The following is a 16,639-nucleotide window of genomic DNA, read 5'->3' as shown; positions in this document are numbered from 1 at the left end:
GGGCGAGGGCCGCCCGCGTTCACACCTGGAGTGGGAAAGGGAGGCGGGCCTTAGCGCTTTTGATTGACGGGCAGCCGGCATCAATGAGGCGCCGAGTGGGGGGGCGATCCTGACCAATAGAGGCGCGCGCGGGCCCGCCCGCCAGCCAATGGGCGGGCGCGCGGGGGGCGGCGCGGCTACATGTTGCGGTGCAGCCAACGTGGGCCCGCGGCGAGCGGAGCGGCGGGGCCGGGACGGGGCGCGGGGTCCCGCGGGAGTGCCGAGCGGGCGGCGGGCCGGAACCGGAGCCGGGCAACAGCCGAGAGAAAGCGCTCGCGGCGGCGGCAGCGGAGGGACCGCGGATCCGCGCTGCCTGCGCGGCGGATGCCCTGAGCGCCCCGCGGGGCCGGCGGCCGAGGCGATGGCGCGGGTGGCGGAGCTGCGCTGAGCGCTCGGGGCGCCTCCAGCCGGGACCGCGTTCCGCTCCGCTTCGGACCTTCGCCGGTGCCGGATACAAAATGGCGGTGGTGCCGTCGCGGGGCGGCGGAGGCTCCGCGCTGCCGCTGCTGCTGGCGGTGCTGCTGGGCTCGGCCGCCGCCTGCCCCGACGGCTGCGTCTGCGACGGGGAGCGGCTGCGCTGCGGCGGGCTGGGGCTGCCCGAGGTGCCCCGGGAGCTGCCCCACGGGCTGCGGCACGTGTGAGTATCGCGGGGCCGCTGACCGCGGGCGGGCGGGTGTCGGAGCGGTGTTTTACCGGCTGAAAGGTCTGCGCTTTCTCCGCGCGGGGAGCGAGGAGAGCGGCGGTGCCGCCCGAAGCGGGGGTCCCGCTGCGCTCCGCCGGAGCCTTATTTGGGCATCTCCGAGGGGCAGCGCCCGGCCCGGCCCCGCAGCGCTGCCCTAATACGGGGCCGGGCTGCCCCGCCGCGGCTCTGAGCGCCCGCTGCGGCACTGCGGGGCGGTTTGGGGTGGTTTTGAGGAAAACGAAGGGTTTGCCAAGTGAGCTGCGAGCTCTGCCTGCGGCTCGCTGTCGCCCCGCTGGCCCTCGGTTCGTCTCTGCTTGTTGAGGTCACTGGTGTATCCCCGTGCTGTGAATTATGGCCGTGGATTCGCTGCGAGGTTTTCCTTCAAAGTGTTGGGAAGGGTTTAGGCGCATCCTCCGGGTGCTGCTGCGCGCTTCAGAGCTGAACCTGAGTGCTGACAGCTCTGTGCATCCCATGGTTGTGGTGTGATGAACGACGAGCATCTCCGTGCCTGTAGTTGGGCAGAGATCTGTGCTCCTCGCTGGTCGGTAACCCTGGCATTGAGCATCCAGAAAGGGAGAGGGGGGAAAACTGCCTTAGCTCTTTTGCACCAACGTACAGATTAACGGGGAGTATCCATTACAGCAGTCAGTTTATAGGTTCAGCTCTGCCGGGAGAGAAAAGTCACTCAAATGTTGCTGCAGACCATCCAGCTTCCTATTAAGAATGATGAGGGGCTGTCAGATTCTCTCTGCATTCCCCTCTTTTGGCTGCAGAAATACTGTGTTTGACCCAAAATTCTCAAGTGTTGCTAAGAGGAGGCTGTGGCTATCTGCTCACCTGTTGCTCTGCACTCCTGCTCAGCATTGGGCACTGTCCTGTGAGGTTCTTCATCTCAGCATAACGCCAGAATCCCCACGTGCCTTGTAAAAATAGGACAGTGCGTCTTGTTTCACACAGGAAAATGCATTAATAGCCTGGTTTGACCGAATTTATTGTGTTTTTTGGGAGTGTGAATACCCAGGAGTGTCTTTTTCATATGGAACAGATTTTGGAATGTCTTTGAGTTCAGTGAGTTTTATTGGTAAAGTAATCGCTTGTATAAATCTGCTGCCTGGGAGCTGTTGGACTTGTAGCCACTTGAGCAAGATATGGTTTGTCATTTTGTAAATAGTAAACTAGCAGAAGAATTGGCTAAGGTGGAATTTTTCTATCTGACAGTGCATAATTCAGAGCTTTTTTCTGCCCTTGTCCGTGGCTAATATTATTAAAAAAAAAAAAAAAAAAAAAACACACCAAAAAACAGTTTAAGCTACTGTGAAAATTTCTGCATTTTAAAATAAGGTTGTTTGTGTTGCTTTTTCATGATTCCCAGACTCACCAATGCTAATTCTGAGTGTGGAAGCAATGGGGCAGGGCTGTGAGGCTGGGACCCCCACCCCTGGTGCGTGCACCCAGGCTGAGCTCTGCTGGTGGCATCACTCATAGGAACCTGTATGGAGATTCCACGTTCAGTGGCTTGCACTGGTGTGTCCTCACTTCAGTGAGTGCTTTCAAAAATCCCTCCTTAGCAGTTTATCTATTTTTTTTCCCCTCTAATTAGTGACCCTGTGCCCAAGCAGTGCTGGATTGGTTTTCAGTGTGTTGAGATAAAGCTTTTGTTTGGACTGCAGGAAACTGCACACTGGGGAGGGTTGTGCACCGCCCTAATCACTGCGTATTTTGTCAACAGAGCTATCAGTGCCCAGGAAAAGCAGTGGGAGCTTTTGAAACTATTGTTATTTCTTCCTTGGCAGTGGCTCTTGCAGTTGTGATTTTTCTCTTTGGCTTTCAGAGGGCAGAGCTGATGCACAGAAGGGCAGCGTGCTGAGGTCACTCACAGCCAATGCAGAGTGGCACGGGTTGGGGTTCTTAAGAGGAGCAGCGTTGCACACAGCCAGCTGCAGCACCTTGTGATGGTGCAGGACCCACACAGCCCTGGTATGAACAGCCAGCTGACTCAGTGTTGGTGTGCTGGTGGCTGTGAGTGTGCACTATTCTTCTGTTGTGCTGTGCCAGTGCTGATGTTGTGCATGTGAGTGCAACCACTTAAAATTCAGCTCAGGAAGGGATGAGTTGATCCAAGCTTTGTGGCTAGAGCAGCCCAGAAGGACTGAATTTTATGGCTGCAAAACAGAATAAAAGAATGAAATGCTTGCATCTCATATCTCCAGTAACAGTTGAATGAGGAAGGGAGTTCCCTGCCCTTGGCTGGTTGTGGACATGGGGTGCTGAGTATGGCAGGGTCTCTGCAGGTGCTGCTCTGAGCTGTCCCAGGAAGATGAATTTGGGTATGGTTACATTGCCCTGAGGCTGCCTGGCACTGCTGCTCTCAGCAGAGCACCTGGGTGCTGCTGGGAGTCCTGTGGGTGCCTGGCCGCAGGCATTTGAGCTGGGAGCCTGGGACAGAGCCCTGCTGTGTTCAGGGAACCAGGATGCCTGTGCTCAAAATTCCAGATTAAGTTAATTTTTTTTTTTATTAAACTAGAGCCAGATCTTGTGAGCACTGCAACAGTTAAGGCAGCTTCCTTGGCTGGAGGAGGTACTGAGGGATGAACGTGGAGGTGTTGCAGGAGGAAAGTTTCTGGCAGTTCCAAGCCTGCTGCAATAATGGGACGCAGATGAAGCAGCCATTGCTGGGGGCTGATTTTTGGGAGGGGGAGGCTGCTGGGTCAGGGTGATGGCAGAGCCTGTCCTCGCAGCGCCGCACGCTTGCAAAAATCCTCCCTGACTGTGAACATGTGTCTGGGATTCGCTGCCCACCCCCAGCATGCCATGACATTTATTGGCTCCCACTGGAGAACAGCAGCTAGCCTTCATCTGCTGTCTGATCTTCGTGTCTTAATCCTGAGCTGAGCCCCGGCTGGGAGGAGTGATCCCACCCGGACTGGGGTTAGATGTGCACGTGAGATCCGTAGTGCAGATCCGAAGCCCTTCTGACTGCTGCACTAAAGTCTGCAGGACCCCCGCGGCCACCTCCCTATTTCTCTCTCCTTTTGAGAAGCTTCTGGCATTTAATCACTTTGAGGCTTTTCCCTCTGCACTGTGACTGCAATTTGAAACGCGAGGGTCCTCTACAAAAGGAGAGTGCTCAATGGGCTGTGTTAATATTCAGTGCCTTTTACAATGCAGCATGAAAAGGGGAGAATGGATGGGCTGGGGGAAAGGGGAGGGAAAGTTCCCAGAGCAGGGGGGCAAGAAGCCCAGTAGGTATCAGAGAACTGAACACACAGCAGTTGTTCTCTAGGAAAACCAACATTTATGATTTTGTAGCAGCTCAGTATTTTGACTTTGCTTTGCAGACTGCCCTGCAGATGTGTGGGGCTAGAGGGTGACTGAACCTTGCAGGAGCTCAGCCTGAAGTCTAGGGCTGAAGGGCTGAGCTATGGGACTGCTTGCTTTCTCCCATCACTTGGGTTTCCCCTTGTGTAGCCTAGCCCCATGCCTGCTGGCACAGCCGCCCCATTCAGTGCACAGTGGGTGCTTGGAATCTGCAGTGCTGCCTTTGGCTCTTGGCTACTTCCATCTCTCTCAGAGAAGTTGGAGCTCTGCCTTGAGTTCTGCACGGTGCAATGCTTCCCAGTGGCTCCCACCTCTCAGCACCCAGCTCAGATAAGAACCTGCTGCATTGTCCTGCATGTCAACCACACCCAGAAATCCCAATCAGGCTGGGGGGCTTTGCACTGATCCTGCTGTCAGACACCTCAGATTGAGTTAGCTCAGCTCATCAGTTTTTAACATCATCATTCTGTGCTGCTAACATAATCGCGCAGTGTGACTTCTTGTTTTGCAACGTGGAGCTGATGGGATCATGCTGATGAATAGAGCAGAGATAATTTTTTTTTTTTTTCTCCTGCAATGCACTCAGAGTCAAGGACCAGGATGCTGTTTTGCTAACGCAGAACGCAAAATGCATTTTATTGTTGGAGCTGAGTCATCCATTAATAGTTAACCAAATCCTGCGCTGCAGCTTGAGTCCTTCACCCCCAGCCAGTGCCAGCTTCAGCCCAGGACTACAACGTATGCAGTATGTTACACTCCCTCATTATCTTTTCAGCGCGTTGTCTTTCCAGCCACAGCTGTGTAATTTTGAGGAAGTCTAGAAGCAGGCCCTGCTATTTGGGGGCACCCCTCAGGGTGTGATGGGGCATCGTGGCTAAGCTCAGGAGTTTGCTTTGGTTGTTGGTTGCATTTTCAGTTTGAGTAGGGGCTGAAGTACAGGCGAGCCACCTGGTCTGTGGCAGGCTGGGAAATCTGCAGAGCTGTAGTCTTAAATGCCTTGCTCTTAAACTCATCCGCTGTGCAAGCTGTGTGCCGAGAGCATTTCCCTTTTAGTGAAGGTGCCTGTTTTCAGGTGAATCCTTCCAGATTAGAAAATGCATACCTGCAGTTCAGTGGAAATTTGGCTCACCTTGAAATGAGAAACTGCTCTCCAGACCACTTCCTCCAGTAGGCAGGCCCTTGGTCAGTGCAGAAAAGCAGGACAAGCCCTCAGGTGCGTGAGAGGAATGAAAGAAGCAACACATGAGATTTGAACAGTTGCTTCCTCTAGCAGAGTGATGCAATTCAGGCATCACAATATTTTCCCAGTTGCCCAAAGCCTGTGCTTGCTGATGGGTGCCCACCTGGATGGAGCACTCTTGTCTCTATGCTGCAGTGCTTGCTGCCCTAGCATTAGCCATCAGAGATGGCATCTAAGCAGGCTTTTGCCTGCTTGCGGGGCTTGCTGTGTTGATGGGTGGCTTCACCATGGTGCTTGGGCAGCAGTCCCTGTGGGTAGGGGAGCTGCAGGTCTGCAAATTGTATTGCGGGTAATAAAATGGCTATCAGAGGAAACTGCCTGGCTGGAGGCCCTGTGAAAAATCACCCCCTAAATGTGTTCCAGTTGTCCAAACATTGCTGCCTATCCGTTCTCCTCTTTGTGTTTGTGAGCCGGGGGAAGATGGGGAAAGCTTACTCTGCCTCCTCTGGTGCTATGTGCAGTCCTGAAAAGCTCTGCTTAGTTTTCCAGGGCTTATTTTAAGTGATGCTTGGCTGGGCAACTGCTTAAGAGCTGCAGAAAAGCACTAGCCACCTTCCTTTAGCATGAGTCTTTATATTAAAGTAAATTAATAAAATTAAATCTGGGGCTTCCTCTCACCCCCCTGTTGCCCTGGTCTGACCTTGCCAGGAAGCCTTTGTCTCCTCTGGAACCAGGAGTAGAGTCAGAGCAACACAGAGTGAAATGGGGAGATTTGTCCTTTTTTTGTAGGAGATTTAAGCAAACCATATGATGTTTCACTTTGAAATGTCACAGTACTTTCCACTCTTGCTTTGCTAAACATGCTTTTGTGCTGTTCCTCTCAGTGTTGCTCTGTAAACAACTCCATTCCTCCCAACAAGTCTTAAGTAAGAATTTTTGGCTTTCAAACACGTTTTGGGTTTCTTCTGAAGTATGGCACATAAGTGCTGTATTAAACATATACATCTTATTCACGTGTTTAGGCCTCTTTTATATGGAAGTGTTTGAGAGTTGTTTTTGTTTGACAGGGCTGTAAACTTTGTCCTGCTTCACACTCTCCAACCTTTGTTATTGAGCAGATCACTGCCCAGACGTTGTTGAGATTGGTGAACTTGGAGGACTTGGATGACTCTGCATTCATAAGAGCAGACGAATGACCTTTGCTTTCCTTGTTAGCAGGTTAGGAAATGGCTTATTGATGATCATAACGTTGTGGCCAGGCAGATTCAGTTCTCCTGTAAGAATGGGAGCAGGAAGCTCCTGGTGTGGGAGGAGATCTGCAGACTAAGGCCTCACCCTGCTTCCTTAGTGCTCTTGTCTTGCATGTCATTGTTGGTTGGTGGCTTCTTGAACAAGAAGCTGCTGGCTGCATCTCCAGTCAGTGTGGTCAGCCCCTGGACTTCTGATAAATGTATTTATCTGTGGGGCTCAATCCAGCTCCCTAAGGAAGCTACTTGGCTTTTTGATGTCTTGTTGAATTGAACCCTTTCCTGGAGTTTTGATTTCATTCATACTGAACTTATCAGTGGAGATGTGTGCTGGTCATTGGGTTGATTTGATTGGATGGAAAGCTGTATGGATATGGCAGAACATGTTGGGTTTGTGCTGTCTACTACAAATAACAGTTGGCTCTAGCTCTGCATTGTATAATGGTCTCTTTGAGGCAGTTACCAGTTGTGGTACCACCTGCATTCTGGCCTTCTTGGGGCCCAGTATGGTTGTTCCTCCACGCAGCACTGCCCAGGCGACCGCAGCAGGGAGTGTTTCAGCCAAAGCAGCAAGACTTTGTGATGGTCAAAGCCACAGCTGGGAACAGTTTTGTCAACTCTTTGCTCCCCGCTTGGAGGAGAGCTTCCAGGAAGAGGACTTTGTGCCTCCAAGCCTGCGAGCATTGAGCAATCACCCTGGGTGCCTGCGTCCTCCCAGCCCGGCAGTACTGCTGCATGCGCAGATGTGCTGGGTATGCAGTCCTGCTCCTTGGGCTTTCCCAGTATCCCTAGGGAAAAGGTAGAGCTGTGCAGTAGCATGGCATCCCTGGGTGATGCTGGATAGCAGCCTGAGCTGTTTACTGCTGTGCTGCTTGCTCCCAGTCTCCTTCTAGCACTTATGTCTCAAGTGCTAGCACTTTGTGGTCTGCTCTACAAGAGAATTATGAGCTGTCCTTTTAGCTGGCAGGGGTGCCTGTGACCAACGTGATCCTGCATTCATCTGTGTCCCTGTGCTCTAGCTCCTGGAATTCTTGTTTTCCTTGGACTGTGACAGTTTTTCCATAGCACCCCACTGCAAATGCACCCCAGATGGCATTCCTCTCCTGCAGCACCAGTACTCCCAGTTAGCTGCTGCTGTGCTCCCAGCCTGGCTCTCTTGTTGCTTGCTTCACCTCTGCCAGCTCTCAGGGGAGGTTCTGCAGCTCCTTGTGCAGAAGTTGTAATGCCAGCATACAGCTTGTTTTGAAATAGACTGTGCGTGTTGAAGCTGTGCAAGCTTGACATTCAACTTTTCCAAAAGTCAAAATAACAAAAATCCACCTTTGTGGAGGAGGAGATGGCGCTATGCTTCTGGGGCTGCATGTGCTAATTAAACCATAGCCTTTCTGTTTGTGAAAGACATGGCTAAAATAAGAGAACAATTCATTGCAGGCTACAGGCCTGCACATTTGGATACAAAATGTGGAAGTTTCCCTGTCCAACAGTTTCTGATTACTTCCTCTCTGGTTTCCTCAGCATCCTGACCACCAGTTACAAAACTGCCTGCCTTACAATGGTAAGATGTGTCTCTTCTTGCATCTCTGCTTTGCAGCCAGCTGGAGAAACTTCTTACCCTCAGGAAACTGTTCTCCTGATGCTGCTGGGTGATAGGCAATAAAAAGAGCATTTGCAGGAGCAGAGACCCCTGCTATCCTCACAACTCTTTCTAAGTCAAGTCCTTGATTATCAGTTGTGACCCAGGATTGTCATCCTAGGAGCTACATGAGCAGAAGACAAAGTGCATGCCCGCCCTGCGTGTTTGGAGCTGATGAGGTGTTGGAAAGTGGGTGGATCTTGTCTGCCGAGAAGCAGCTCTGACAAGGGCTGCTCACAGCGCAATCATCTCTGCTCCATAAAGGCTGAGACAACTTGATCTGAAAGTCTGTTTTATTTATTTGCTTCAACTTCAGTTCTGATTTGAGGGGAGCACGTGGAGGCCACCAGCCTTGCTAGGAGCACAAGCTGTCCTGGCACGGCCATGCTCTCTTGTTGGAAGATTATGTTCTGGGTGATATTTGAAATGTAGCTGCCTTTGAGCAGAAAACCCACACTTCCTTCAGAGTTTTGACTCTTGCATTTTTCAGCTTGGGCAGACTTTAAAGTTTTCTGCAATGTTCAAGGGAACCGTTTGATTTCCCTTTGCCCACATGTCAGCATTCCTGAGCAAAACAGCCTCAAGATTTGTGGAGCAGATTCTTGAAATTCTGGAAATGTTTTGGGCTGGAAGATGTTTCCAGAAACTGCCCAGCCTAACAAAAAGAGTTGGTAGGACTTGGATGCAGCTTGGGGAAAATGAATAAGGTGTTTTTATCCCTTTTTTTTTTTTTAAATGAGCATCATTCCAATCAAAACCTTCACTCCTGGGAGCTGTTCTGCTCTGCCACCTTGTTGCTGTTAAACCACACTGTGCTTATTTGAACAGAACAGATAAGATATGCATTTTAAAAGTGAGGCTTGTTGCCCTGGTTTCTCACATGCTTCTTGCCAATGTCATGTAAGGTGAAATCTGAAAAGGGGTTTGGATCCCTAAAGGACATAAATGATAGAGAAGTACCTGCATGCCCTGCAAGCCTCATTTAGACCCCATGAGGATGCTGACCTAAGCACATCAAGAAGAGATTTGATCACAGGCACCCCCTAGCCCAAACCTTGCAGCACCAACGTGTTGCTGTCCTGTGTGGGTTTTTTTTCTGTTAGCTGTAAACATTTCTGGTGTACTCAGGGATTATAGTATTAAGGTTGTCTCTTCGGCATGGTGGTTTGACTGGAACCAAAATTGCTGGTTGATTCCCCTTTTGTCCTCCCTCCTTTTCCTGCTGGAGTTGAGAACCACTTCAAAGGCTCAGATGTGTTGGTGACAGACACCACACAGTTACTGTTAGAAGAATCTGAAATATAATTGGGAATAAACCTTTGTTTGGCCGAGTGTGTCAGGCTGTAGGCTTTTACTCGAGGAGGAGGAGGTGCTGAGACTCTTGATTTGGTGTCTACACACTTGTGGCAGATGAGTGGTCTGGGAATTCTCTTGCATCTGGTAAATGTTGGCAAATTCTGGAAAGTGTGTATTTTTGAGTGTTTTTTTCTTCTAACTAAGGACACATTGATGCTTAAACATTATCAGCATACTTGAAGAATTCCTTGCAGTAAGAAAAGGCATCAAATTGGTCTTGGCAGGATAATTTCAGTAGAGATGCTCCAAGTCCAGGTTTCTCTGCTTGGCAAATACCAAGTTGTTCTGCTTTCTTTTAAACACTTATCTATTGTGTGGGGTATGGGATATTGTTTGACATAATCTCTAAAACATTTGTAAAAGCATGGACAAGGGAGATGTCAGCATCCATTTTAGTTTTATATGCTGTGAGGGCAGATGCCGAGCAGGAGGCTTGTCGCCTCGCTTGGTTCTCTTGGCAAAGCCCATAAGGCTGGAGGCCTCCCAGGAGCTCAGCAGCACTCAGGTGCTTTGCTTGCATGCTCAAGCAGTTTTTCAGATTACTCTTGTAGCCTAACTTGAAGGAACAGGTCCCCAGAACTCTGAAACACCACAGGGTCTTCAGCTGAGTGATGCTTGCTGGTTTTCTTACTTCTTTTTCTTTGCCTCCCCTACCACGAGCACCAGCCCCGTTGCGTATGGCTACCCATCTGTTGTTTATTATCTCTGTTACGCTGTGGTTAGTGCTCACACATGATATTTCTTTGGTTTCCGTACAGACTGAGCGAGTCGTCCACCACTGGATCCAAAAAATGTAAACTATTTATAAATGAAAAATACTCTCAAGTTTTAAAGAGCCTTGTTGTCTTCTCTCTCCGGCATGTTCATGTTTGGTTGATCTCGTGTAATCCCACTGATGTGAATCCAGATCTGTAACAATTTATGGATCCGGGGGACGTGGGTAGGAACTCTGTCATGACCTTGTGTTGGTGGGGAGAGTGCATGAGGTGATAGTGATAAACAGGGCTGGAAATCTGACTGCACTGCACTCTATGCAGATATGAATCCAAACTCAGATGAAGCTTCCCTCAGAATTCAAGGATTCTTGATTTTGATTTTCCACTTGGGCTCATCTCCATCATAAGCAAATCTTGAAATGTTGGGACAGAAACTTCTTAATGTGGTATGAAAGGGCTTGAAACAACTGAAGTGCTTTTTTAATACTCTTAACAATTAAACTCTGTTTTTGTGCTCTGTCTTTCAAGCGTGTACTTAGAGTTTTATATTGAACTAATAACCTGTGTTTAGTCTCCCAGGGAAGACAAATAAGACAGGGTTTAGTAATGTATTAAGGGAGGCTGGGGTCAGTTCTTCATTCCTGTTCCCATCTGAGCTGCCAGGTTGGTTTGAAAGCAAGACAGCTGCTGATGCTGAGTGGGCCCAGTAAACAAAGAAAATGGTTTGGTTTTTAGAGAGGACATTTGGAGAATGTTCCCTTGGTCGGGACCAGCATGGTATGTTGATGGACATGACTCTTCCACAAGTCAGAGCTGCCATGGGCTTGGCGCGGCCTGCTGTGGGCCTGCACGCACTGGGCTGTGCGCTGCCTGGGCTGTTCGTGGCTGCCCTCCTTTGCCCCGTGGTGTTGGGCTGTTCTGTGCAGTCGTGGTGTCAGCAGATGCAGCTAGGCTGCTCTGTTCTAAGCCAGGAGATAAGAGCTCAAAAAGCAGTTGGGATTTACTTTTTTGTGATTTTAAATGGCAACCCAAGCTAGCTGACCAAAACTATGGCAGCTTTCTCATTGTTGGTGCACATAGGCAGCCTTTGCTGTGTCACCTATGCCTTGTGGTGCTGCAGGTTGTATGGACATCACATGATTGACATGGATATCTTGGTCTATCTGGTCCAACCTCTGCTCCAGCATGGCCTCCTAGAACAGGATCAAATCCAAGTGTCTCCTGGAGACCACCAAGGAAACCTCACAACCTCTGGGCAACCTGCTGCTCTGTCCCCTGCGTGACACAGAAGTGCTTCCTGGTGTCCAGATGGAACCTCCTCTGTACCACTTTGCACCCATTGCCTCGTGTCCTGGCACTGGGCGCCAGTGAAAAGAGCCTGGCTCTATCCTCTTGGCACCCTCCTTTCATGCATTTATGGCCACTGATGAGATCCTGTGAGTCTCTTTGTCTGCAGGCTGAGCAGTCCCATCTTCTCAGCCTCTCCTCACATGAAAGGTAAAAATATTGTAGTGTAACTGATGCATAAAGAAGTAAAGCATGTTGAGAATAAATTGTGTTGTTTCCAAGTTTTCTCTGGATGCTATTTGTGTTGATATAGATAATCCTTTATTCTTTAAAACTCATTGGTAGGGATATAGAGTTAGGGCTTTTCCTAGTTTCGTATCCTAACATCTAACCACATTTGCACTCCTGCAGATAGCTTTTGTTACTTGTCCCCCACAAACCAGCACTTGCCGGAGGACGGCTCACAGCCTAGCTAGGCCTGTGGAACAAAGCCTTTAAGGTACTGATTGTATATTTAATGAACAGCCAAGCAAGCAGGCTGGTGCCAAAAAGCAGCAAGTGAGAAAGCCAACAATATCAGTGCGAACTTTGCACTCTGGAAAGTGTGAAGTGATGCTGGTGAAAGGAGTTTATTGCACAAGTGGAGCACAGCGGTCCTCTTTGATGCCCGAATTTCTACGCTAGTAAACCAAGAAAGAATAATTGGCCAGCAGCACCCGGTGTGCTCCATGTAACCCATTCTGCACCCACGGACACACTGCCTGCTGTTAAGTGATGTTTGTGGCATGGTTTTTGAGGTGCTGACTCCTGGCAGCTGCTACTCTGGGTAGTGGTACCTTTTGGAGCACGTGCAGTTGTTCCCACATCTGGCTTGTATCACCCGCAGTGGGTTTTATTACAGGCTGTAATTATCTGTGAGGACCCTGTTCTTCACTCAGGTCTGTCCAGAAGCATTGGGCAAAGCAAGATTCCAGTCTGGAAAAATATCCAAAATGAGCCAGTGTGTGGATCAGTTAATGAAGCAGCTGCTGATTGCAATGTGCTTTTCCTGGTATTTGGCTGAAATGGGGTTTCTTGTCTGCTGCCTGTTCATTAGCTAAACTTTTTAATTCTGAGCCTGGCTTTTCTGACCCTGTGCTTTTGGAAGGGGTTTCCAATCCAGAACATTTGAAGTATTTAAGATGATTTTGCAAGTATGTGTGTGTGTATATATATATTTCTTTTTTTTAATTGGATCTGGGCCAGTTTTTGCTTGTGCACAATGTATAAAGTGGGTTTGAAAAAATGTTGTTGTTTCTCTCTCTCCTCCCATTTAAACATTTCAGGAATGTCAAGTCTTGTCAGCCTTGGCTGTGCAGAAAAATCTCTCGAGGAGCTTGGGATGTGTTTTTCATGTGATCTCAAAACCCCGAGGGAAGGTGCAGAGGGAGGGAGAGAGCAGGTAGTTAACAAAAGCTTCCTTTATCCCAAACCGTAATTAGGCATTGCCGTTAAATAGCAGCAACCACAAAAAAAAAAAAACTCCCAACAACCTGACTCTTGGGTCTCCAGCATTTGGCCCCTTGGTTCATTCCATGCTCTCAATTCCCAGCTTTCCCTCACAATCCAGGTAAAACCCAAATTTGTAATGTAAACCTGTTGCAAATATGAGCGGATTGAGGCAAAGGCTTTTATTCGCCAGTTTGCTGCTGCAGCTGCATGTAATAGCAAGCAGTCGATGTGGAAGGAGTCCTGCTTTCCTGAGGATTTCTGTCTCTAGGGCTGTCTGCCTTTTTAATTGACTTCTGCGAAGTTTTCCTGTTATCTCCACATCGTGTTTTGATATCGCCTTCCTTTCCCCTGTGGCTGTCCTTAGTGTATTTTGGGAGCGCACAGGGCAGTCTGTTTGCTGTATGGATTGACCTGTGCAATCACGAGCTGCTGTGCAAACTCTTCCCTATCTCTTTTAGGGGAAGTTTGGGGCATTTGGGGGCTGGTGGGGAGCTGCTGGCTACGCCTTGGCCCCACGTAGGGCTGGACTTCAGAGCCCAGCCCTGGAAAAGGAGGGGGGGACGGGGAGCAGACACCCAAAGAAGGAAAAAGAGGAAATGTTTGTTTAATTCCTTACGTAGTGTAAGGTTCAGAGCAGATTGTGAAATAGCATGGAGCTGGGAGTTGCTTTGCCCGCAGTTTGCAGATAACATGTGCAGAGCAGGCAGCGGCGGCTGGGGTTGGGGGGGGAGGATGAGGCTTATTTGTTTGTCTAGTTTGTTTTTAATTTAAATAACCTCTATAATCTCCCTCCCTCCTGATAGTAAGCGATTCCATCTTTCCAAGGGCCTCCCTGTGTTATTTGGCCTGAAATGCAGGCTGTGCTCACTGTTTACAATGGGGAATCAGTGAGTGTGGATGGGGGCGGGTGGGAGGTTGTGGGGTCTTTATGGGGTTGTTGTGGGGTTTTGGGCATGGTTTGAGGGCTGGCTGGCACAGCTTTGCCCGCAAAATTTGGTGCTCCCAACTATAGGGAAGGGACAGCATTGTGTCCAACTTGGCTTTGCACAGTAGGAAAGAGGGGTCAGATTAGAGAGAGGGCAGTGCCTCACCCGTGTCCCAAAGGATAGGTGGCATGAGGTGGTGGGCAGCTGGGGTTTGATGGCATTTTGATGTCCCAGCAGCTTCAGGCTTTGTGTTTTCTTTAATAAAGAGGAATAATAAAAAAAGAAACGGCGACAAAAGAGCCATTTGCAGGCTTCTCATAAACATCGCAGGGATTTCTCAGCAAAGTGTGGAGACCGTTGAAGCCAGTCAGGCATACCAGAAACTTTATGAAATAGTTGGATTTGATCAACACTTAATCACTCTCAGGCTGCCTGCCTCGCTCTTGCTTGCCCTCTCCCCTTCCCCACGCTGCTCTGAATGTTGTGCTGCACTCCAGGGCTTCTCTATGCACCCAGTGTAAAATTTAGTAGGCATTTAGTGCACTGCAGCAACCAAACAACAGGGCTGCACTGTGCTGCTGAGTCCCATTAGGTACAGTGTGACAAATAAAATCCTTTTTGCCTTCCTCCAGAGTTGCGCAGAGCATCCCGGTGTTTCCTGGAGGCTTTTCTCCTTGGGTTTGGAGGGGCTCTGCCTCTACAGGCTCTCACGCACGTTTTGCTGTAGCCAAGTCCTTCCCAGCCTGCCATTGCGCTGCTCTTGCATTACCTTGTGGGCACACGTCCAATTCTGAGCAAGAGAGAAATAGACATTTTTTATTCCTTTTCTTTGTGTTGAAAGACGGCTTTTTCCCTAGCAGGAGGCTTTAGATAAAGGTAAGAATTTCCAAGTTGTTTAACAAAGTTATTCGTAAATAGGAACGGAACGTTTTCAGCAGCAACTACTTTTTTTTTTTTTTTTAAAGTTTGCTTATAAGGGGTTTATTGATGTTGCAAATTTATGGATAACAGAAGCCTGGAGGTGTATGACAGTTAATGTGTAACCATTAAATAGACTTATTTGGACACTTTTTATGTGCTCCCATAGCAATTAAAGCTTATAAACTTGCGGAGGGTGTTTTTATGTAGAGCAAAATGAGAACCTTTATCCCAGAGAAGGTGTTCATGGAAAAGGTGCAGTTTAGGTAATGGTGTTCACGTGACTCCACGTAAGCATGGGACTGCAGAAACCACCCCCAGCTATGAGCCGTTCCTGAGGCCAGCTGCGATACGGCCATGAGTTGGCTTCTCTCCCAGCAGCCAATTTGGTGCATTAAAATCAGTGCTGTTCTGTGTGGAGTATTTTATTGCGAGCCTCCTGCACTGAGGGTTTTGTCCCTGCTCTAGGTTTTTTTGGCTTTTGCCCCAGTTTTATTTCATCTTGGAGCAACTTTGGTGGTTGCGTCAAGCTTGCTGAAGAAAATGTTTTCCTGCTGGCTAACCTGGTCAGGCCGTGAGCATGTCCCATAGCTCCTGGGGAGCTCTGTCCTGGTAAAACGCTTCTTGCAGCAATTACATGGGAACTCAAGCTTTGTGGGAATGGGGAGAACTTTGATTTCTTTTCCTCGCCTTTTTCTCCCCTAACCAACACATTTCATGTGGAGTGATGACTAAGTGAGGTGCTGGGGATTCTGTGGGTGAGATGCATGCCTTATGCTGCAGCACTTTTTGGCTAAAAGATAGGAATGCTGAGAAGCAGACTCACTCCAGCTCTTGCAGCAATGTGTTCTCCATGCTGGTGCATGTGGGCAGCAGGGGGAAAGGCCTGAGGGCAGCCAGGCTTAACTTATGTAATTGTGATTGCAGGGCTCTGGGCAAATATTGACACCATATTTCTTGGCAGATGTGCTGCTCCGGTGTTGCTGGGGGATCACTGCCACTGGTGCAGCCCCTGCTGGGATGGTGCAGGTGGTGGCTCTCACCCCAAGGTGCTGTGGTGTCACCATGAGTTGGACTGCTGCTGCATGACGTGCTGCAGGGATGAGGCTCCCTGCTGTGTCTGCTCTGTAGATCAGGCATGGTTCTGCATGCATGGGATGCATGTCTGCTGTGCTTTTTGCACCTCAGGATGGGCATTACCTCTCCATATCTTTCATAAATAAAAACCAACTGCTAGCTGCAGGAGGGGAAAATCATAAAATTCTGTTTTCCATCAGCAATTGGCTGCCTGGGCTTTGGACCACGGCAGGGGTGCTTTGCTGAGTGTGATAACCTGCTTTGTGTGCCGCCGTCCTCCTGCAGAATGCACCGGAGGATTGTTAACATCAGCCAGATACCTCTGTGCTACGGCTCTGTAGTGTAGTCTGGACAAAAGGTTAAATCAGGCAGTTGTTGCTGCAGTGTTATTTCCTATACGACACTCTGGAGAAAGCTCAGTATCACTCAGTTAACTTTTGCAGGGCCATTTCCTGTACGTTTTGTTAGAGAAAAGCTAAGTTATGTGTTTCCAGTTGCAGCAAAGTTATTTTCCCCTATAAAATGTGCTATGGTTTGTTTTTACACAATTTTCATTGGTTTGCAGAAGTCTTTGGAGGGGAGAGCCTGTGCGTTTGGAAGATTCTGAAAGGTTTTTATTTCATACCTGGCTAGCTGTGACAAATTGAGGAAAATGTGTTTGTTGATGTGGTGTTGGTGTAGCAGAGCCAGGCTTGGAATTCTGATTGTATATTGGGGTGTGCGGCTGTGCCTTGCTGGTTGAGGCCCAAGTCCTGCTGCTGGCATTGCC

The 16,639-nt window shown here is 49.2% G+C and overlaps 1 protein-coding gene across 2 annotated transcripts in view; it reads left to right on the top strand.

Annotated features, from left to right (window-relative positions):
• Positions 1–387: 387 nt before the first annotated feature.
• LRIG1 (leucine rich repeats and immunoglobulin like domains 1) overlaps positions 388–16,639 on the top strand; it is a 78,739-nt gene continuing 62,487 nt past the window's right edge. The window contains exon 1 of one of the 2 annotated variants that reach the window (XM_090148399.1): positions 388–676. In XM_090148399.1, the coding sequence (XP_090004525.1) occupies positions 498–676 (179 nt within the window). In that variant the 5' untranslated portion in view covers positions 388–497. The remainder of the gene's footprint in view (positions 677–16,639) is intronic. The other variant, XM_031606091.2, reaches the window with a different exon arrangement.

Source organism: Phasianus colchicus, chromosome 11 (assembly GCF_987193195.1).
Source record: "Phasianus colchicus chromosome 11, bPhaCol1.hap1.1, whole genome shotgun sequence".
Classification (NCBI taxonomy): Eukaryota; Metazoa; Chordata; class Aves; order Galliformes; family Phasianidae; genus Phasianus; species Phasianus colchicus.
The sequence above is the reverse complement of the archived record's forward strand: the minus strand, read 5'-3'. Positions and strand labels throughout refer to the sequence as shown.